The following is a 24174-nucleotide window of genomic DNA, read 5'->3' as shown; positions in this document are numbered from 1 at the left end:
TATTGTAAAATTTTTAATCGCTTGGCTGGTGTTTGAGTGTAATTATTGCAGTATTGCATGCTTTGACACTTGGTTTGTGGATTTTACTGAAGAAAGACCCAGGATTCATCTCCTGTTATCAGTGAACCAAGAAGTCAGGAGTTTCACAATTTTTTTTCAAATTTGCACTGCAAGCTTCCATACATTTTTTGTTCTGATCATCTGTCAGTCTGCACGGAATCATACATGTGCACACGCACCTTTCTCATGCCCAACCACTCTGTCAAAATTGTTCTCGCTGTTCCTTTGTCAGTGTGTTACTGTTCTGTGATTAGTCTGATGTTCATCAGATGAGCTTGGCATGCAATCTCTTGAATGTTTTACAAGATTCCCATCTGCTGTTGACGTTGGCAGTCTTTTTGTCATTGTGTATCATCCTGTCCCTCTCTGAACCATTTGTGCCATTCGTAAACACGTGGCTGGCTCATGTTTTCATCACTGTATACTTTCTGTAACGTCTCCAATGTTTCTGCACCATTTTTACCCCTCGACGTGGGCACCTGTACATGGTGAGAGGACCTCCCAGTGACGCTGCTGGACTTCCAGACTAGCATCACTGGGATCCAACGTCCACAACCCAGGTTCCAGGCTTACATCAATGGAATCCGGCGTGTTTGCCGTGCGCTGCGACCCATGTGAATTCGGAAAGGGGGATCCTGGTGGTTGAGGGGCCCAGCTTCAATACACCACTTTGGCCCCTGCTTCGACAAGACGGGTGGTCCTGGAAGGCCCGGCTAGGATCAATCGGCTAGTAGGCTCGCCTGCGAGGGTCAACCGTGTCAATGCCATGCCCCTACCCTCATGGTCCGAGGGACAGGATTCAGGCTGGCGGCAGTGCGGGTATAGTGTCTGGGTAGCCCTGGCGTTCCACTCCTGAGCACATTTATTGCATGCTGGGTAGTGGGCGTCCCTTTGGGCTCCGTGGTGGGTGGGGAGCCCGGGCACTGAACCACTTAAAATTTACATGAATCCTGATAAACTTACTTCCTCAGGGGCTCCAACCCGGTCCCCATCTGAAAGCATAGAGAAAGATTCAGATAGCATTATTGCTACAAAGAGGCAGCGAACAGAAATATCATCAGGGCCTGTTCCAAGATTTCTAATTCTACATTCTACCAATGAAACACCGATTGGTAAAATGTCACCTTTTTTATACAGAAAGGTTTAGATGGGTTAGTAGGGTCACCCAAATCAGTTAAGAGGCTCCGTTCTGGAGACCTACTAATTGAAACTAAAACTGAGAGGCAATCTGAGCAGCTACTCCGAGCAACATCAATCGGAGGAGTACCCATAACAGTGACACCACACAGAACACTAAATTCATTGAGAGGTGTCATTTCAGAATGGGACCTTCTCGACGTAACCGAGGAGGAAATCTGCTTGGAACTGAAACCTCAGGGAGTTATAGCCGTCAAGAGAATTAGCGCGCGTAGGGATGGGAAACTTGTTAAAACCAGGAGTGTTATCCTGACTTTTAACTCTCCCAAACCTCCTGATGAGATTAAAGCTGGCTACATCAACTGTCCAGTGCGTCCATATGTTCCAAACCCTTTACGGTGTTTTAAATGCCAGAAATATGGACATTCTCAAATGGCCTGCCGTGGAGTCCTTGCATGCGCTCGATGTGGTGCAAAGGACCACGAAACAACAGCATGTTCTGCCACGAAACCCACCTGCATTAACTCTGAGGGAGAACATCCAGCCTATTCACGAGCATGTCAGAGGTGGAAAGAAGAAAAAGAAATTCAACGGCTGAAGGCAGAGCTAAACATATTGTACCAGGAGGCAAGGAAAGCAGTGAAATCTCTCAACATCAAAAAACCTACCTACGCCCAGAAGGTAGCAGGGAGGTGTTCGATTGGGACTCAGACGGACATGTCCGTTCCACCAAAAGAATCATTTACTCCCATCGCACGTTATCTTTTAAGCTCCCAAAAACCTGCACAGAAGGACCAATCAGCTGCCACTACTATATCGGTACCTCCTAATGCTCCACAAATAACCAAAGCAAATGCAAAAGAAAAGAATAAGAAAGGTGAAATACCACTTAGTACCCAAGAGAACATGGATGTCGAGCAGAAGGAGGTAGAAGAAGACTCAGTTTTGGAGCTCTTTGCTGAGGAGGAAATGGACACTGGATAGCGTCCATACTTCCCCAGGAAGGATAAAGCCAAAACTGAAAAAGGTAAGCCCTCAGCACCTCGGAAGCCGCCTGATGGACCCACCAAGCCAAAATAATGGCTAAATTCCTACAGTGGAACTGTCGTGGATTCCGGCAAAATACTGATGACATCAAGGCACTCCTGCAAAAGCACAAACCAGCTTGCTTTTGCATACAGGAGACTTACTTAAAGGCAAATGATGACCCCACCATGCATAACATTACCATCATTTGTAAGGATAGAATTGTGGATGGTCCTGCTCACGGAGGAGTCGCAATCCTCGTCGGCAACCAGATCCCATTTCAGCCTTTGCAGCTTACAACTAGCATTGAGGCTGTAGCAATTCACCTTACAGTGGGGTTCTTATTAACTGTTTGCTCTGTCTATTTGCCACCTGAGATTGACATCCCCCAGAAAGACCTTGATGATCTTATCATGCAGTTGCCTTCCCCTTGTTTAATTCGTGGGGATTTCAATGGACATAATACTCTGTGGGGTAGTGCTCACATCAATGGAAGGGGATGGGTCATAGAGCATATGCTCACTGACAATGACCTCTCCCTCTGAAATGTGGGAACAAACACCTTCTTCCACATGCCTACCCGTACATTCTCTGCCATTGATCTTTCTATCTGCTCCCCTTCTCTCCTTCCTTCACTTACTTGGGAGGTAGAAGAAAATCCATATGGAAGCGATCACTTCCCCGTGATAACCACCCTAACTAGTGGAAGACCGTGTCTGCCATTTAGTTTACCGCGGTGGAAGATTGATCAGGCTGACTGGAATGCCTTTCAACATCTGGCAAACCTTGATATCCGTACAGTCAGTGAGGAGCCAATCAATGAAGCAGTCATTCATGTCACAGAAACGATTGTCCAAGCAGCTGTAATTGCAATCCCAAAATCATCCAGCCGGTTCCCACTATTCCCGAAACCTTGGTGGAATTCAGAATGCACGGCAGCAAAAAAAGCACAAAACAAAGCCTGGGGGGATATTCCGCCGATATCCCACCACTGAAAATTTAATATCATTCAAACGTGCACGTGCAAAAGCACGTTATGTACGACATCAGAGCCAAAGGAAATCTTGGATTCGTTTTACATCTTCCATAACTCAGGCTGCTAGCTTAAGTAGTCTGGGATAAGATCCGGAAAATGAAGGGAAAATATCCACCATGCCCTTCAGTGATCCTCGAGCACAACGGATGTCCAATTGCAGATCGAACTGCAGTTGCAAATAGTCTAGGGGGGAAACATTTGCAAAAATCTCTGCGATAACATCTTTTCCCGCAGAATTCTTGGCCTTGAAAAAGAAAATTGAGAAAAACCCACCGAACTTCTCTTCAAAAGGGCTTGAATCGTATAACAAGCCCTTTTTACAGGAAGAGTTAAATGCAGCACTCGCTCTCACACATGCAAGTGCTGTGGGGCCCGATGACATCCACTACGAAATGCTAAAACACCTCTCACCACAATCTAAGGATCACATTTTAATTCTGTTTAACAGAATTTTTAATCACAAACAATTTCCGGATTCCTGGCAAAGGGCTATCGTCCTTGCTTTCCCAAAACCAGGAAAAGACCCTAGTAATCCAAGTAACTATCGTCCTATTGCTCTGACAAGCTGTTTGTGCAAAGTCCTGGAAAGAATGGTTAATGCATGCCTCGTATGGTATTTAGAAACAAATGGTCTGCTTTCCAGGACACAGTGCGGCTTCTGAAGAAATCGATCCACTCTGGATCATTTAATCCGAAACGTCCATTCGTGATGCTTTTATTAAATCCGAGCATTTGGTAGCAGTTTTCTTTGATATTGAAAAAGCGTACGACACAGCCTGGCGATTTGGGATTTTAAAAGACCTCTATAACTTTGGTCTTAGAGGTAACCTTCCTGTTTTTATTAAAAACTTTCTTTCGAATCGCCAATTTCAAGTCCGTTTAGGATCCACCCTCTCTCGACTCTTCTCTCAGGAAGAGGGAGTCCCACAAGGATCCGTTCTAAGTGTCACGCTTTTCGCAATCAAAATAAACTATCGCAGAACAACTTCCACCCACTGTAAACAATGCCCTCTATGTTGATGACTTTGCTATATTTTGTCATTCATGCAATATGAGGGTCATTGAAAGGCAACTGCAGAAAACCATTGACCATCTGACAGTTTGGCCTTTGGCTAATGGGTTCAGATTTTCATCACAGAAGACTGTTTGTGTACACTTCTGTCGCAAACGTAATCTTCATCCTGACCCAGAATTAAGGCTTGGGCAAAATAACATCCCAGTTGTAGCAGAATACAAATTCCTTGGACTTATTTTCGACAAAAAGCTGACTTTTTTACAACATATTCGTCAGCTGAGGACAAGATGTGTCAAAGAGCTTAACATCCTTTGTGCCCTTTCGTCAACTTCATGGGGCGCAGATCGTTCTACCCTTCTTCGTCTTTACTGAGCACTTGTCCGTTCCAAACTCGACTATGGGTCTCAGGTTTATGGTTCTGCTAGAGATAGTGCACTTCGGTGGTTAAATCCAATCCACCATCAAGCCATCCGGACAGCCACTGGAGCATTTCGCACATCTCCTGTCCAAAGCCTTTACGTTGAAGCAAATGAACCATCTCTGTCTCTTCAACGTAAGCAGTTGTCCTTACAGTACGCCTTCAAATTAAAATCCCTGCCCGATCATCCCACATGGCCATCCGTTTTTGAGCCGCGCTGGGAAAACCTCTACAACACCCATCGGACTGCCAACAAACCCTTTGGTATTCGCATTCAAGGGCTGCTGAATGAGCTGAACTTGACGGTAGACAACGTTGCCCAGTCACCAAGGCAATTCTTTCCACCCTGGCATGCTCAGTTTCCAACTTGCGACTTCTCCCTTAAGATCTGGGAGAAGGCTACTACACCGCCATCTGTCTACCAGCAACTCTTTGCATCACTTAGACAGCAGTATTCTGACTTTCTGCCAATCTATACAGATGGCTCAAAGTTAGAATGTCATGTGGGATCTGCTGTTGTGTTCCCTCACAAAACATTATCCTATAAAATCCCACAAGAAACTAGCATTTATACCGCAGAGTTGCATGCAATACAAACCGCCCTAGATCACATTAAAAATCACGACTACCAGAGGTATATGATTTATTGCGATTCATCGAGCGTGTTACAGGCTCTGGTATCGGTTAACCCTCATCCGATCCTGTCCAGGATCCGGCAGATTCTTTTTTCTCTCAAGAAATTAGAATTCGATATTCGCTTTTGCTGGATCCCAAGCCACATTGGGATCCGGGGAAATGAATTGGCTGATGCCGCTGCCAAATCAGCCATTTCCCTGGATAATCATTGCCTGTCAGTCCCCTATACCTATAACCCCTGGCACCACCATGCCGTGACGGGACTAATTGTATGTCTATCATTGCTGCAATTAAAGATTCTATTCTATACAGACTACAGGCAAATAATACGTTCTAAACTGCTTTCCCAATGGCAAGATTCTTGGCATGGACAGGCCACAAATAAATTACATCACATCAAGCCTGTAATTATGCAATGGCAGTCCAGTCTACGCAGGGTTCGAAGAGAGGAAGTTGTTCTTGCTCGGCTCTCCATAGGTCATAGTCATCTAACCCATTCCTACTTGTTGAGGGCGGATGACCCACCAATGTGCGGGATGTGTAATGTTATTTTAACCGTCCGTCATGTTTTAATAGAATGTCCTGTTTTTATAGAAGCACGACGCTTGTATTTTATCGCTTTTAATAATTTGACTGAGCCATTTACACTCAGTCAGATTGTAGGTGACAGACACAATGTCTGACGTTTTTAACTTTTTACGATTTATTAATTTTTATACAAAGATCTAAGTTTTATGCTTTTACTTTTATACCTTTTTAACACAATAATTGTTTGACGTGGTAGCCTTGGCTACCAAAATGTTTAATAGCATTTTAAATTTGACTTGGTGCATTATGGCCTTAGCTGCCAATGCGCCATTAAAAACCAAACCCAAACCCAAGCACCATTTTTACCTGTTTCTCTAAAAATTTAATAACAATTCTTTGTTCTAAATTATGATCACTCATTTTTCCACTGAAGGGTTAAAACATTGATTCACTTAGAGGTACAGTTCAATCAAAATTTAACTGATTGCAACGAAACAAAAACTGATCTGTACAGGAAAAACAAGCTACAGCATCGTATGAGTGTTATTGACATGTACAGTAGTAAAGCATTGGTAATCAACAATTCTTGTTTCATTTTAGCTGCACCTCGTTAAGAATTCTGCAAAAAATAAAATAAATCATTAAAGCTTGGAATACTGTTTGTCACATTCTGACTACAGCTAACCTTATTCAATGTAAATGCATGTGAGCAAGAGCAAGCCAATATTGATGACCTATAAGATCTTTATGGGGTTTAGAAGGGAACAGGTATTCTGTGTGTTATCAGACACTCAGTCTAAAACACTGATGGATCCAATATTTTTCTATTACAGAAGATTTAGGAGAAGTCCGGTTAGCCTGCCTCCCTAAAATCCACTCATGCACCCCTTCTCGATGGTAAGACCTGTTACGTCACTTAGGTGGCAACGAACTTGTAGAGTGGTTCTCTTCAAGACACCTGGTCAGCGTGAAGGGGAAAAGACCAAACCCTCCAGCATATGACAGCACGATGAAACAAATGCCCCTCAGTTCCCAGCGGCTTTCACTCCTCCTCTTACGGCAGCGAGAGGATCAGAGTGGAATTAGAGGGTGCTAAGAATCTGTGGGTACGACCAGGCTGCCATGCATGGAAACTGAACTTGGCCTGTTACAACGTAAGATCACTCATCGATGAAGACACAATATTATAGAGCTAGAAAATGTGAATTGGAATATCATCGGTTTGGCTGAAATAATAAGAAGAAATGAATCACTTATAAGTTTATCAAGTGGAAATCTGCTGTACACCAATGGAAACAGTGAAAGGAGTGAAGGTGGAGTTGGGTTTCTGGTCCATAAAGATTTTAAAAACAACATTTTGGAATTCAAAAGTACATCACCAAGGGTGTCAAGACTAATACTCAAGATTTCTAAGAGGTACAAGCTAGAGGTTATAATGATTTATGCGCCAACATCGAGCTATGATGATGAAGAGGTTGAAGAAATGTATACCGAAATTGAGAGTCTTCTAGATGAGCAGAAAACCCACTATACTATTATTATAGGGGACTTCAATGCTAAGGTTGGAAAAAGATAAAACAGCGAAGAAAGGGGAACTATAGGAAATTTTGGAATTGGTGAAAGAGGTGAAAGACTTGTGGAATTTGCAGAATCTCAAGGATTGTCAGAATGAACACTTTTTTCAAGAAAAGAGTGAACAGAAAGTGGACATGGAAAAGTCCAAATGGATTAACAACTAATGAAATTGACTTCATCCTCACTAACAGAAGATATATCGTGAATGATGTTACCGTCCTGAATAAGGTAAATGTTGGAAGTGATCACAGAATGGTAAGATGCACACTTGATATAGATGTAGGAAAGGAAAACACTGACTAGAGTAAATAATACAAAGGTCTTTGAGATAACAGAAGAGGAAAGAGTAGTATGTACTGGAACTTAAGAATAAGTTTGAGCTTCTGCAGACTACTCAGGACCAAGATATCGATGAGGAATATTACAACTTTCTGAAAGTGATAAAGCGCAAGAAACCTATAGAGAAAAAGAAATCCAAAGAAGAAAAAATTAGTCAAGAAACACTTGTTATGATGAACCGAAAGCGACAAATGAAGAGAAAGATAAACACTGACAAGGAGAAAATTGACTATACTGAGTTATGCAAATCCATTAGAAAGAGACTCAGAGAGGACATAAGAAGATTTAACACAAGAAAAGTAGAACAAGCATTAAGGGAAAACAAAGGATTTAAATCAGCAGCCGTGAGCAGTAATACAGAAAGACAAATGATACTGAAACTGAAGAATAGTGATGGTGTACTTATAAACAGCAGAGAAGGCATAATTCAAATAGCAGAAGACTACTATAGAGAATTATAGAAGGAGCGAGGGAATGATGCCAGCAGTGGGGAAGATGGATCGCAAATTAGCAACACATGCAACATACCTGATATTCTTCCTGATGAGATAGAACATGCGCTGAAGAAAATGAAGAATCAGAAAGCCCCGGGGGAAGATGAAGTTACTGTAGAGTTGTTAAAATTGGGAGGAAGAGACATAACACAAAAACTGGCAAGGCTCTTCTTCACAAAATGCATTAGAAAAGGTGTGACGCATAAGCGTCACACCTATCATAAGGCCATATTGCTGAGCAATATGGTCTTAGTTGCTAATGCTCCTAAAAATCAAATAACAAACAACAACAAACTCCATTTGCTTTTGTATCTTTGTTCCATCGCTGCAATGTCTTGTGGAAACACTCACCATGTTCGTCGCTGATGGCACCACAGTTTGACCGGAAGAGATCCAGGTGTGAGTGCAAGAAATGCATCTTCAATGGCATGTTGCACCCCAGTTTTTGTAAGAAGTAGTGAGATCTTCCACAAGCTGCTGGCTTTAACATTTCCTAGAAAATCAGTCAAAACATTTCGAAAGGCATTCCATGCTGATTTTTTGCCATCACTAAGGACACATTCGAACTGTTCATCTTTGAAAAGTTGCCTTATATGTGGACGAATGAAAATGCCTGCCTTAATCTTCTCTGTGACTTGGGAATTTCTCTGCGAGTATGTGAAAGCAGGACCATTCACTTCCAAAACTTTCATGAAATTTTTCATTACCCCTAATTTGATGTGGCGTGCTGGAAGCAAAACTTTATTTGGATCTACCAGAAGTTCAAATACTACGTTCTTCATTCCAGTTGTTAATGATTTTAGTTGAGGTCAACTCTTCTTCTCCTAGTGCACATCCTTGGCACGACTATCTCTCTAACAGAGAAAGCAACAATACTTGGTGTAACTCTTTTGTAGTCCTAATAAAATGGCAATTACCTTTAAATAACCACATGTTTTCCATGTGCATATGCTTCTTTTTGTGGACAGCATACGCAAGAGGTACTGAAGGCAGCATATTTCCATTGTGTAATAATACAGCCTTAAGGCTAACCTTAGAAGTGTCAATAAATAGTTGCCATTCTTCAGGAACGTGCCTCATATTCATTGCTGCCATTAGACCATCAACATACTTACAAACAGTGAGTTCACCTTCTGTTTGATAGAATTTATCATAGTGTTTATTTCAAGTACGAAATGTTGTCACTTTCACAGAATGATCTAGAAGATTCCACTGTTGTAGCCTCGAGGCCAAAGCTCTGCCTAATTCTTCGGCAGTTTGAGATCCCTGATGAGGTCATTAAGTTCACTTTCTGCAATCTTATCTGGTTCAGAAGGATAAAGGTTTGGACAAAATGGTGGGTCCCTTAACATAGATGGCTACTGTCGTGTTTATCAAGTTGATGTTCATGATTATCCTCATCAGAGTGTACAGGCGCCTCCTTAGCCAGGTGGGCAGGAGCAGCAGTGCATAGCACACGCTTCTTGATTAGACCAGGGTTCGAGCCCATGAGCCACCAAATATGGAGGATGCGGAAAAGTCAGGGAATGACCACCGCATATTCCCGGAGCAATATAGCCTTATTTGCTAATGCTCCTAAAAACCAAATAACAACAACAGAGTGTACAGAAAAATGGTCAGGTGGTTCAGGAATAGGTAGTACTTCACTATGAGGCATGGTACTAATTGTAGATGCTATTTTTGGGTATGTCACTGTCCACTTTTTCTTCATATTGTCATCCCTTTTCTACTGAACTCTCAAAAAGGTGTATCACTGAAGATGATACACCATTTTTCAAAAGGTATATCATCTTCAGTGCCATCAAGGGCATTGTTGATTCTACATTTCTTGAAAGAACGGCTACTCCCGTATTTCAGAAACTCTCACCAATTTGCTCACATTGAAATTGATGGTTGCTTCGCGCTTCCTGTTACTGATGGATCAGGATTTGGTGACTCAGTCCAATTGGTTCACTCCTCGTGCAAATACTTAAGAGTTAATTGAGGTGTCAAGTGGCTGTATCTAAGGCCTCCTGGATGCACGAAATGGGCTGAATTAAACATGGAATCAACTAACTCTGTTTAATTCAGCAGTTGTCATTTCTTTGTTGCATTCATTATGATTATAAAACATATGTATTGTCTTAGTGTGATCTGAACTGATCCCATACTAGCTTTTATAGAAGTCCACTTGGACATTCTGATTTTATCTCTAGCCACAGCTAGAGATAAAAATATGACAGCATGCACCTGGTCTACCTTTGCACCATAGACATGGAAATTTTTGGCAACATTTTCCAGGGAAAAAAGTGTGTATGGTCTGAAAAAAAAAATGGTAATTCTCTAATTTCTATAAATATGCACTTTTTTAAAAAAAATTAAAATTATTTAAGTTGTTTAGCTGAGAATTAAACCTTATGTAATATTTTGTTTACAATTTAGTTTTATGAAGGTGGAAAGTCAAAATAAAACTGTCACTGGTGGCGGCGATGCACCTAGTGTACCTAAAGGCTCTTGGAGGCAAACCATTTTTGATAAAGTTCAGGTTCCAGTACAGAATAATATAAACATTCGTGGTGAGTTGATTACTACTTTGTAGATTAGAATTGAATTGTTTAACTGTGATGTTAATATTAATATCATATGTAAGAATTCACCTAAAGCCAAAGAGTTTATGCTTTCATTCTGATTTTGCCAGTCATCTTTTTAATCATTGCTTCTGCCTGTGAAATGTTTTCTGCAATAGGGATAGGTAGAGTAAAACCAGGATATATCTGCCTGGAGTGAAAATTGATGAAATCATCAGACTTCTGGTTTTTAAGAGGTTTAAAGTGCATCTATTGGGCAGGTGGGAACACAATGCACTCTCCTGCAGGATCTTATCTAAGTCAGCCTTGAATTTCCCCAAGCCATCATCCTCAACTACCCATGGAAGTAACTTGTTATGATAATGATCAAGAACTTGCTGGCTAAAACAAAACTTCCTGCAATTCACTCCACAAGTGTTGATTAAAAAGTTCATGGCCTGAATATGAAATGATAGTGGTACAGTATGAAAAATTTTTATACTTGATGTATAACTTCAAATAGTAACCCACCAAGTTTCATGTAGCTTCAGTAACTTCTTTTTTTTAATTACAGATCCTGAGGTCAAAATCACCAAATTGAGTGGACAAAATCAGTTACCATGCACTTGTCTGATATTTGGGGAAAAAAAAGGACTAACGCAAAAGGCAATTCATGAGAATATGGCTATAACATTGGGGGAGGATGCCCCTTCTTATTTCATTGTTAAGAAGTGGGCAAAAGTATTTAAATGAGGGAGGGAGATCCTATAAGATTATCCTTGCTCTGGAAGACCTGCAATGTCTATCACTCCAGAAGTTAACAGTATGCATGATCTGGTGATGACTGATCGATGAGCGACAGTTCAATACACTGCTAGCATCTTAGGAATCTGATCTGAATGTGTGTGACACATAATAACAGAGGTTCTTGCTATAGAAGAAGTATTGGCACTATGGGTTCAAAGTTGTTGACAGAAAATCAAGGGGGCTCATATCTGATAAATATGGGCTTGGCACACCCAGGGTCCTGAGCTGGATATCATCATTCTTCCCTTTCTTGGCGATTCCCTTCTACTTTTGCCTCTCTCTCTCTCTCTCTCTCTCTCTCTCTCTCTCTCTCTCTCTCTCTCTCTCTCTCTCTCTCTCTCAGGGTAACTTGGGAATTTTTTTTTTTTTTTTGGTTGGTGCAGCATAAGCCTCAGGCTTCCTTACACAATATAGCTAATAATAATTTAGATGTATTGTCATCATAATCTGCAACATGTTTAATTGTCATAATATTATTCATTATGCTGAAAGCTGAAATCAGCTTCAGCACTGTTAATCGCAATGGTTTCAAAGATATTTTCTGGCTTTCTTATATATGGATCACTCACTTCTCCGAAAAACATATGCCTGTTTGTTGGAGTAAAGGGGAACCGCATCACAGGTTGACCAGAGGCTATAATCCTTGTCGAGAATCTTCTTAATCCTCTGACTGGCTATGGAAAGCATATTGACTAGCGCAACTTCTCAGTATGTGACTGAATGGGTTTTATGGACACCACTAACATTGTGAAACGGTAATCCCTTAATTTGCACTTTCTAATTACCTAAATTGCCTAAAGGCCAGGGGTGAGAACAATGCATACAAAGTTGTCTCTTGTAATCCGTTTGTTACAAGGAAATTTTCTTTGTTCAACGGAAACCATTTTAAATATAATTACCAAGGGGAATCAAAAAAAATTCACTATAAAGCAATTTTAAAATACATAACCGATCGATTGCGCCATTAAAATGCTGGGAATGGGATCCCCGCTCGCCCCACCGTAGTTTCGGCTCTGGATACCCAGTAATTGCCTTCAGGATTTTATTTGTAAAATAAATGATTGTCTCAACAATGAGCTCTCAAATTTTCAAAAAAAATAACAATGGGCTCTCGCGAACCCATGCGAGCCCACTATAGCTCACCACTGAATACAATCTTCTTTACGTTTCAAAGGTACAATCCTAAAATGGTTTGTTTTTGCTGCCAGTTGCTAGATAGTCCACCGGACTGAACCTATTGATAATGCGCTAGGAGGCTTCCTGATTGGCTAGTGTATAATCTTGCTGCCTCTACTCTGCTAGATAGTGACTGGAGGAAGTCCAAGTGGTGTGTGTGTGTGTGTCGAGGCTACATTATGTGCCCTCGACAATGTTCCTCCCCCCCCCACACACACATATCAAGTAATGAAGTTTTTGGATATGGTATACACATTGTGTATACCATATCCAAAAACTTCATTATTTCATGCATATCCTACCTACCTTTTTCTTACAACTGAATACATCATAGTCAAACTTACAGAACAAACTTATCTGCAAGATCTAAACCTCCCAAACACTGCCGTGTTCATTTCACAAATATATGTGGTCTCAGTTCCAGTCTCAATGATGTCATATGTCCATATGCACAAGTACCACCTTTCTGATTTTCCTTGTCAGAGACTTAGTAATTTGGAATCTCCTCTTTTCGATATTCTCTGTGTTAAAATCTTTCTCTCTGCCCCATTCTGTGTTTTGTTTATATGTGAGTAATATTTTGTTGCCTTTATGCCATTCACGATTACCCATGGTGTACGAACTATGTTTTCAATTCTTTATTTAAAGTATCATGCTTTGAAATCTGTTTATTATAAGTGAAAGGGTAAGTCAACAAATTTGTAATGCATGTAAAAATTATAATAAACGTCAGTGAGCATACCTAAGGAGAAAAGAGTTTCCATTGAAATAAGACACGTTTTCAATGCATGAGTTTCGAACAGAAAAGTAAAATTTCTTACACTCACAAAAGAATAAATAGCATGGCGTTATACATAGGATTACTATATTTGTAAAGGACAAACCGGGATGCAGTTTTAATTTCGATATCAGTTCTTTCAATGATTACTTTTTCTTTGAAAAAGTGATCATTGAACTCTTGCTCACTACAGCAAATGGCCAGGAGCATCTGAGAGTTTAGCGAATAATGAATAGTATTATAGCTTAACCTATACAAGAGGTATACAAGACAGTAGCGGCCATTGATTCTTTCAAGTGGTAATGTCAAATAAAAATAATAATGTACAATGTGTGTATTGTTGGAGAAATTGTTGAAGATAAATATAAGAAACACACCTGGGGTGGATGGAATCTATCTTGTTATAATAAAGGAGGCAGCCAAGAAAGTAAGCAAACTCTTAGCCATAATTATGAGAACTTCCTTAGACTCACGGGATGTACCCATGGACTAGAAATGTGCAAATGTGACCCCAATCCACAAAGGAGGATCAAAGGCAGACAGGAAATTACAGACCTGTTAGTTTAACTTCTGTTCCAGGGAAATTAATGGAGACACTGGTTAAAGAAGCATTCCAGGATCATCTAGACAAGACTTCATCTATAGCTCCGACACAGCATGGGTTTGTTAAAGGGAAGTCTTGTCTGACCAATTTGATTGGATACTATGATGTAGTCACCAAAGAACTGGATGCAAAGAATAATTTTGATATCATATATAGCCAGGCCTCGCATAACGCGAGTTCAATTAATGTCTTTTTCAGTTACCGCTGTTTGAAAAAATTATACCACTTTTCACTTTACACGATGCAAATTTCTGGTTAACGCGATCTTTTTTTTTTTTTTATGCGATAGCTGAAAAAGATTTGAATAGTGCATTAAGCTTACCGCGCGTTGGATCGGCAATAAACAAACATTTGCCTGCTGCCTGCCTTAGTGTGTTCCATCAACCATCAGAATAAGACATTGTTACTTGTTTGTCTCCCACTAATAAAGTCAATGCAGACTTGCATTTAAAAATTCAAATTTTTAAATGAGCCAGATGAAAATGTTACCGTGAAGGAGATAATGGTAAGAGAACTAGATGAAATCTTTCGTATCGCAGAGGACCTCAAACCTTTTGTTTGAGGTTCTCTGCGATATTTATTTCGCCAGGGGCCAGAGAAGATTGTTGTTGGCTATCGGAAATTGATTGATGAAAAGAGAAAGTCAACACTGTTCAAATGTTTCCGCAACAGTCATTTCTTCCTTGTGTATTTTATGTCAGAGGTTCCCAAACTTTCTCGGTTCACGGCGCCCTTAGTGTCTCAGTAATTTTTTCACGGCGCACCTAGACCAAAAGAAATACCTAACAGTTCTGTTTATTAAGTAGTTAAGTCCAAGCAACTTAATAAGAAATGGTGAAACTGTGAACTCCCTTGAGCTAATAGTTCGTGCAGTGTCCGACAGATGCCGAGTATCGCTGAGTTTCCCTCGAAAATTTAAAATATTCCGAGGCGCACAGTTTGGGAACCGCTGTTTTACGCAATAAACATTTAATTCCATAATTATTTTCATTATCTTTTACATTGTATACAGTTAAAAAGTTATTTAAAAGGTATTTTTAAAATTCTATATGGACATTCCAGAAGGTCAAGAACCAATTGTAATTTTTCCTATTGATTATTATATTCGATTAACACATTTCCGCTTTGCGAGATTCGCTCGCAGGACGATTTAATCGCGTTAATCAAGGCCAGCTTGTGTTTGGATCTTCGAAAGGCTTTTGATACTGTTCCACATGGAAGACTACTGCACAAATTGGAGCAGTGTGCCATTGGAGGTAAATTGCTGCTATGGATAAAGGGATGATTGAGTGGGAGAAGACAGAGAGTGGTAATCAATGGACCCTTCTCTTCGTGGAGTAGGAGACCGGCGGAATTACTTAGCAAGTACAGGTCACTGTTGAAAAAAAGCCGTGAATTAGGGTTGAACTTGAAAGTGTCTGCAATTCTGCCCAGACACGATAGGAGGGAGTATATGATGAGAGCCTTGTCGATCAATTCGGCCCTGGAGGGATTGTGCAAGGCTCAAGGGGTAGAATTTTTTTCAGCCTGGACTGTACTTGTTAACAGGAGAGATTGCTTCTACAGGGATGGGATACACTTAAATAGAAAGGGTGCAAGAATTTTTGCTGATGCTGTCGAGGCAGTGTTAGGTGGGTCGGAAAACTGCTAGTTGGGGGGGATACAAGGACTAATAGATTAACAGTAGCCACTGGCAGAGGTGGAAGTGATTCTTGCACTGCTTCTATTCAAATGAGCAGAAGTCTGAAAAACAAGATGCAGGATATTTCAGAGACTGCTGGTAGTCATTGCGTTACAAGTAAACACATGGGTTGTGTTAGGGTAGCTAAGAATAGAAACAGGTGCATGTATACCTGCGTGTACACCAATGCTAGGAGTTTGGTAAATAAATTTGATGAATTTGAGGTATTGCTCAAAACATCAAAGGCAGATATTGTTGGGATATCAGAGACGTGGTGTCACACAGATATAAGTAATGCGGAACTGGAATTTGGGGAATACAATGTATATAGAAAGGATAGACAGGACAGGAGGGGAGGAGGGGGTTATGCTATTAATTAAGAAACACATAAAGTCAAAGGAAGTGAAGCCAGTTGACATCGCTGGACAGGGCAGTGTCGAGTCAGTTTGGTGTGACATAAGCATAGGGAAATCAAAATTGAGAGTAGGAGTGTGCTATAGGCCTAATGACTCTGATGAGTATAATAATATATTGTACAGGGAAATAGAGTGGGCCAGTAAATCAGAGAGTCTTATAATGGGGGATTTTAATTTCCCAGATATTGACTGGAATTTGTGGGTTGGTCACTCGCACACTAGCAAGGCTTTTGTGGATTTATTGGATGATTGTTTTCTACATCAGCATGTTCGTGAGGCAACAAGAGGGAGCAATACTCTTGATCTGATTATCAGTAGTGATTCTTCATGCATTAAGAACCTGCAGATAAATGAACCACTAGGTGGCAGTGATCACAGTGTGTTGAAGTGGGATTTACTCAAGGAGGTAACTACCATCAGAGGTAAAGGGAAGGGTTTTTGTTTTCGTAAAGGCGACTATGATGGTCTGAGACAGTATTTAAATTCTATACAGTGGGACCAACTGATGATGTTACCAACAGCAAACTCAAAATGGGAAGCATTCAAGGAACTAATCTTGGTGGCTACCAGGCTTTACATACCAACTAAGAAATATTGTTCAAGGTTTAGGCCTAAATGGTTGTCAGATGGACTAATGAGACATGTGGCAGAGAAGAAAAATGCATGGGATACATACAAATTAATGGGTGACATGGAAGCCTATGATAGATATAAGTTGGTCTGTAACCAAGTCACAAAGGAGATTAGGCAGGCAAAGGCAGACTACGAAAAATCCTTGGCAAAGGATGCAAAGAAAAACAGAAAGGAGTTCTTTACATACTTGAACTCGAGAAGGAAAGGGATGAATCAGATTGGTCCACTGGATATTGATGGTTCAACAGTTGAGGATCCTGCTCAGGTGGCTAACAATCTAAACGAGTATTTTGCATCTACATTCACGCATGAGGAGTTATTCAGGAAGGAGAATGATGTAGGTAAAGTAAACATTGGCAGTGAGCTGGATGATTTTGTAATAACTGAGAGCAAAGTGGAGGAGAGATTGTTGAGGATAAACATAAAAAAGGCACCTGGGGTGGATGGGATCTATCCAGTTATATTAAAGGAGGCAGCAAAGGAAGTATGCAAACCCCTAGCCATAATTATGAGAGCTTCTTTGGACTCAGGGGAGGTACCCATAGACTGGAGATGTGCAAATGTAACCCCAATTCACAAAGGAGGATCAAAGGCTGACACAAGTAATTATAGACCTGTTAGTTTAACTTCTGTTCCAGGAAAATTAATGGAGGCACTGGTTAAAGAAGCACTGCAGGATCATCTAGACAAGAATTCCGTTATAGCTCAGACGCAGCATGGTTTTGTTAAGGGCAGGTCTTGCCTGACCAATTTGATTGGATACTATGATGTAGTCACAAAAGAACTGGATGCAGGGAATAACTTTGATATTATATATTTGGATCTTAGAAAGGCTTTTGATACTGTTGCACATGGAAGACTGCTGCACAAATTGGAGCAGTGTGGCATTGGAGGCAAATTGCTGCTATGGATAAGGGGATGGTTGAGTGGCAGAAGACAGAGAGTGGTAATCAATGGACACTGCTCAACGTGGACTAATGTTATTAGTGGAGTTCCTCAAGGTTCAGTGTTGGGTCCATTGTTGTTTTCGGTGTTTATGAATGATATTGATGATGGGATATCAAGTTTAATGTCTAAGTTTGCAGATGATACAAAGGTTGGCAGGGTCGTTAAGGACACTACTGACGCTATGCTGCTGCAACAGGATCTGGAAAGGTTGAACAGATGGGCTGAGAGGTGGCAAATGAAGTTTAACATTGACAAATGTAAAGTACTACATATGGGTAACAGTAACCCCAGAGCAATGTATCAACTCTGCGGTACTACACTGACAGTAGTGGAGAATGAAAAAGGACCTGGGGGTAATTGTGCAGGCAGATATGAAGTTCTCTGAGCAGTGCAGACGAGCTGCAAGAGTAGCTCATGGTGTCTTGTCAATGATATACAGGAATTTTTCTAGCAGGGATAAGGAGGTGATTATTCCCTTGTATAAGGCAATGGTTAGGCCACATCTTGAGTACTGTATACAGGTCTGGAGGCCTCATTTCAAGAAGGATGTAGAGCTGCTGGAACGGGTACAGAGAAGGGCAACAAGATTAGTAAATGGAACAAAGGGTTGCTCTTACGAAGAAAGGCTTAAGTTTTGCAAATTACAGAGTCTGGAGACTAGGCACCGGCGAGGTGATCTGATAGAGGTGTATAAGGCTTTGAATGGTTTGAGCATGCTCAATGCCAATGGGATTCTTCATCTTTCTCAGAATAATCACCTCAGAGGGCATAAATTCAAATTGAGGAAGGACGGATGTCGGATAGATGTGCGGAAATTTGCCTTTGGCCAGCGGGTGGTTGGTTGGTGGAACCGACTTCCATCACTTGTTGTTGAAGTTGATAGCCTAAACAAATTTAAAGCTCAACTGGACAGGTATTTCGAACGAACGGAGGGGTGAAATGGGAGAGGGTTTTTTTTTTTTTTTTGGCTGATGCTGAATAAGCTTGCTTTCTTGCATCATATGCCTCTACTAATGCTAATGCTAATGGACTAATGTTATTAGTGGAGTCCCGCAGTGTTCAGTGTTGGGTCCATTGTTGTTTTCTGTATTCATTAATGATATTGATGATGGTATATCAGGCTTAATGTCCAAGTTTGAAGATGATACAAAGGTTGGCAGGGTTGTTAATGACAGTATGCTGCTGCAACAGGATCTAAAAAAGTTTAGTAGATGGGCTGAAAGGTGGCAACTATAGTTTAACATTGACAAATGTAAAGTACTGCATATGGGAAGCAGTAACCCCACAGTAACGTATCAACTGTGTGGTACCACACTGACAGTGGTAGAGAGTGAAAAGGACCTGGGGAGTAATTGTGCAGGCAGATATGATGTTTTCGGAGCAGTGCAGATGGTCTGCAAGAGTTGCTCTGGTGTCTTGTCAATGATATACAGGAATTTTTCTAGCAGGGATAAGGAGGTAATTATCCCCTTGTATAATGCAATGGTCAGGCCACATCTTGAGTATATACAGGTATATATATATATCTTGATGCTATATACAGGTCTGGAGGCCTCATTTTAAGAAGGATGTACAGCTGTTGGAACGAGTACAGAGAAGGGCAACAAGATTAGTGAACAGAACAAAAGGATGCACTTACGAAGAAAAGATTAAGTTTTGCAAATTATAGTGTCTGGAGAATAGGCACCTTCGAGGTGATCTGATCGAGGTGTATAAAGCCATGAATGGTTTGAGCATGCTCAATGCTGATGGGATTCTTCCTCTTGCTCAGAATAATCGCCTTAGAGGGCAAAAATTCAAATTGAGGAAAGGCAGTTGTAGGATAGATGTGTGGAAGTTTGCTTTTAGCCAGCAGGTTGTTGATTGCTGGAACACACTTCCATCTGTTGTTGTAGAAGTTGATAACTTAAATAGATTCAAGGCAGAAGTTGACAAACATTTGGAGTGAGTTGATGGGTGAAATAAGGGGGGGGTTTGGCTGATGCTATATAAGCGTGCTTTCTTGCATCATGTGTCCTTGCTAATGCTAAGATCCCATCCACTCTGGGTTCCTTTTTTGTGTTTGTCTTCAACACTTTCTCTTCCACTTTCCACTTGGTTGTTACAGGGTCATCTGGCTCAATGCTGGAGTTTGATTCACCTCTGGCATTTTCCTCCCCGAATGGCTCCTCATATGTGGGTGTGGATGCAGAATACTCATTTAGTTTGCAAAATACTCATACTCATTTACTGAGCGGGATCATCAACAGTTGAACCATCAATATTCAATGAACCAATCTGATTCATCTCTTTCCTTCTACAGTTTACATAGGTAAAGAACTCTTTGCTGTTTTTCTTTGCATCCTTTGCCAAAGATTTCTCATAATCTGCCTAATCTTCTTTTTGACTTGGTTACAGACCAGCTTATATCTATCATAGGCTTCCATGTCACCCATTAATTTATATGTATCCCATGTATTTTTCTTCTCTGTCACATGTCTCATTAGTTCATCTGACATCCATTTAGGCCTAAACCTTGAATATTTCTTTGTTGTTATGTAAAGCCTAGTAGCTTCCAAGATTAATTCTTTGATTGCCTCCCATTTTGAATTTGCTGTGGTAACATCATGAGTTTGTCCCACCATATTGAATTTAAATACTGTCTGAGACTACTGTAGTCGCCTATAGTAATAACCCTTCTCTTTGCCCCTGATGGTAGTTATCTCTTTGAGTAAATCCCACTTCAGCACACACTACGATCACTTCCACTTAGTGGTTCCTTTATCTGAAGAGTCTTAATGCATGAAGAATCGCTACTGATAATCAGATCAAGAGTATTACTCCCTGTAGTTGCCTCCCAAACATGCTTATGTAGAACACAATCAATCTAATAAATTCACAAAAGCCTTGCTAGTGTGTGAGTGACCAACCCAACTGGATATTGATGGTTCAGCTGTTGATGATCCTGCTTAGGTGGCTAACAAACTGAATCAGTGTTTTGCATTTGCATTTGCACATGAGGAGTTGTTCAGGGAGGGAAATGCCAGACGTAAGTTGGACTCTGGCGGTGGGCTGGATGATTTTGTAATGACCGAGAGGGGGGTGAGGGACAGGTTGTTCAGGATAGATATAGGTAAGGCACCCGGGGTGGATGGGATCTATCCAGTTATAATAAAGGAGGCAGCAAAGGAAGTAAGCAAACCCTTAGCCATAATTATGAGAGCTTCTTTGGACTCAGGGGAGGTACCCATGGACTGGAGATGTGAAAGTGGGACCCCAATTCACAAAGGAGGATCAAAGGGTGACACAAGTAATTATAGACCTGTTAGTTTAACTTCTGTTCCAGGAAAATTAATGGAGGCACTGGTTAAAGAAGCACTGCAGCATCATCTAGACACGACTTCAGTTTTAACTCAGACACAGCATGGTTTTGTTAAGGGAAAGTCTTGCCTTAGCAATTTGATTGGATACTATGATGTGGTCACAAAGGAACTGGATGCAGGGAATTACTTTGATATCATATATTTGGATCTTAGAAGTGCTTTTGATACTGTTGTACATGGAAGACTGCTGCACAAATTGGAGCAGTGTGGCATTGGAGGCAAATTGCTGCTATGGATTAAGAGATTGTTGAGTGGGAGAAGACAGAGTGGTAATCAATGAACACTGCTCTTTGTGGACTAATGTTATTAGTGGAGTCCCTCAGGGTTCAATGTTGGGTCTGTTGCTGTTTTCTGTATTTATAAATGATATTGATAATGGTATATCAAGCTTAATGTCCAAGTTTGCAGACGATATGAAGGTTGGCAGGCTTGTTAAGGACACTAATGACAGTACCCTGCTGCAACAGGATCTAGAATAGTTGAGCAGATGGGCTGAGAGGTGGTAAATGAAGTTTAACATTGAAAATGTAAAGTACTACATATGGGAAGCAGTAACCCCAGAGTAACGTATAAACTCTGTGGTACTACACTGACAGTGGTAGAGAACGAAAAGGACCTAGAGGTAATTGTGCAGGCAGATATGAAGTTTTCCGAGCAATGCAGTCGGTCTGCAAGAGTCATGGTATCATGTCAATGATATACAGTAATTTTTCTACCAGGGATAAGGAGGTGATTATCCCTTTGTATAAGGCAATGGTCAGGCCTTGAGTACTGTGTACAGGTCTGGAGGCCTCATTTTAAGGAGGATGTAGATCTGTTGGAATGAGCGCTGAAAAGGGCAACATGATTAGTGAATGGAACAAAGGGTTGCTCTTACGAAGAAAGGCTTAAGTTTTGCAAATTACAGTGTCTGGAGACTAGGCACCTGCGAGGTGATCTGATTGAGGTGTATAAAGCCTTGAATGGTTTGAGCATGCTCGATGCTGATGGGATTCTTCCTTTTGCTCAGAATTATCATCTGAGAGGACATAAATTCTAATTGAGGAAAGACAGGTGTAGGATAGATGTGCGGAAGTTTGCCTCTAGCCAGCGGGTAGTTGGTTGTGGAACAGACTTCCATCCTTTGTTGTGGAAATTGATAGCCTAAACAAATTTAAGGCTGAGCTGGACAGGTATTTGGACTGAACTCAGGGGTGAAATGGGATCTTTTTTTTTTTTTTTGGTTGATACTTAATAAATATGCTTCTACTAATGCTAAATTCAAATTCATCTCTTGCTTCTATCATTTTCCAAACTCCACTAACCACTTGGAACTCTTTGACTTCCTCTCTTTGCAACTTGACTTTCTCCCAATCAACTTTCCTAACAGTGAGGTAATTTTCTTTGGTGATTTTAATGTTCACAACTCCAGCTGTCTTCCATTTTCTAGTTACACTGACCCAACTGGTCAAGATGCTCAGGCTTTTGCAATTTCTAATGAACTTGCACAGATTGTTCATTTACCTAACAGCAAACCAGAGAATTTTAAAGACGCAGCTAATGCTCTTGATCTTTTTCTCACAAATGACTGTTCTAAATACATGGTCAAGGTGAGTAGTTCTCTGGCCACCTCAGATCACAACTTTATGGTGGTCTCTTCTCCAACGGGGCCTTTCTCTCATGGACATTCCCAACCTCATGTTGTTTAGCATTAAAAGAATGCAGAATGGGATGATCTGTGAGAATACTTTTCTGCTTTTCCTTGGTCAGGTTACTGTTTTCAAATATTTTGATATCATCATTTCCTCAGATTGCATTAGTGAAATTATTCTTGCAAGGATTAAATCCTTTATCCTTAAAATTTCATTTATCTCAACCTTGGTTTTCCAATAAATATGCCAAGGCTGTTCAAGTCAAGAATGTTACACATCTCAATTGGCATGTATCCAAATCTCCAAGTTCATTTTCTGATATACAGAAGCTTGAAACAATAGTAAAGCAGTTATTAATCAGTCCAAACTAGATTTTGGACAGGCTAAGAGTAGGAAACTTGCTTCTTGTCCAAATGGTAGTCTGGCATTCTGGTCTTTGTCAAAGCTATTGGCCCCAATTTTTGCCCATCATATTTCCACCTCTGTCAGAACCAGATGGTCCTATTGCTACCTCAGCTAAAGATAGAGCTGACCTGCTAGCATCCTACTTTTCTCCTAACTCATGTATTGATGATCTTGGGAAACCACCTCTTACCATTCTCAGTACATACACTCCATTCAATGATGCTTCCTGTGGTCTCTCGTTAAAAGGATGTCAGAAGAGTTTTTAACAGCCTTGAAACCAAGAAAGCACCAAGTCCTCATGGTATTTCTCCACTCATTCTCAAAACTTGTCCTCCTGAGCTTACTTCTGTTCTGTGTCACCTTTTTACACTTTCTTATTCCACCGGTGTTTTTCCTTCACTTTGGAAATCTGGTCACATCCAGCCAGTTCCTAAAATGGGTGACAAACCCCTTCCATCCAATTATCGTCCGACTTCTGTTACTTTTATTCTAAAGTGATTGAGGAATCTATTAACTGCCAATTCCTAAACTATCTAGAAACCTTCCATCTTATCAATGATTGTCAGTATGGATTCTATCAGTGTTGATCTACTGTTTTATGTTATTTATCCATGGACAAATTCAATGGTAATGTTTGGTGAAACTCAAGCAGTGGCCCTTGACATTTCAAAGGCTTTTGATAATTTTTGGCATAAATTTGTTCTAAATTAGCTTCCATCTTATGGTTTGCCAAGTGTTTTTTGTAATTGGGTGCCCAGTTTTCTCTCTGACTGCTCACTGCAGATGATAGTAGTTGGCTCTCTGTCATCTTGACTTTTCTACTAATGCAGGTGTTTTCCCAAGGTTCAGTTCTTTCTCCCACTCCTTACTTCTTGTATGTTAATGATCTTCTCACATTAACTGGAATTCTTTTCCATAGTTTT

General features: G+C 40.7%; 1 protein-coding gene across 3 annotated transcripts in view; it reads left to right on the top strand.

The window, feature by feature from the left end:
* LOC150082046 (TBC1 domain family member 1-like) overlaps nt 1-24174 on the top strand; it is a 402976-nt gene that overhangs the window by 265177 nt on the left and 113625 nt on the right. For all 3 annotated transcript variants that reach the window (XM_090379078.1, XM_090379077.1, XM_090379079.1), the window contains one exon: nt 10686-10819. In XM_090379078.1, coding sequence (XP_090235204.1) covers nt 10686-10819 — 134 coding nt within the window. The remainder of the gene's footprint in view (nt 1-10685; nt 10820-24174) is intronic.

Source organism: Mastigoproctus giganteus, chromosome 8 (assembly GCF_048544385.1).
Source record: "Mastigoproctus giganteus isolate SK-2022 chromosome 8, ASM4854438v1, whole genome shotgun sequence".
Classification (NCBI taxonomy): domain Eukaryota; kingdom Metazoa; phylum Arthropoda; class Arachnida; order Uropygi; family Thelyphonidae; genus Mastigoproctus; species Mastigoproctus giganteus.
This window is presented reverse-complemented; position numbering and strand designations above follow the sequence as displayed.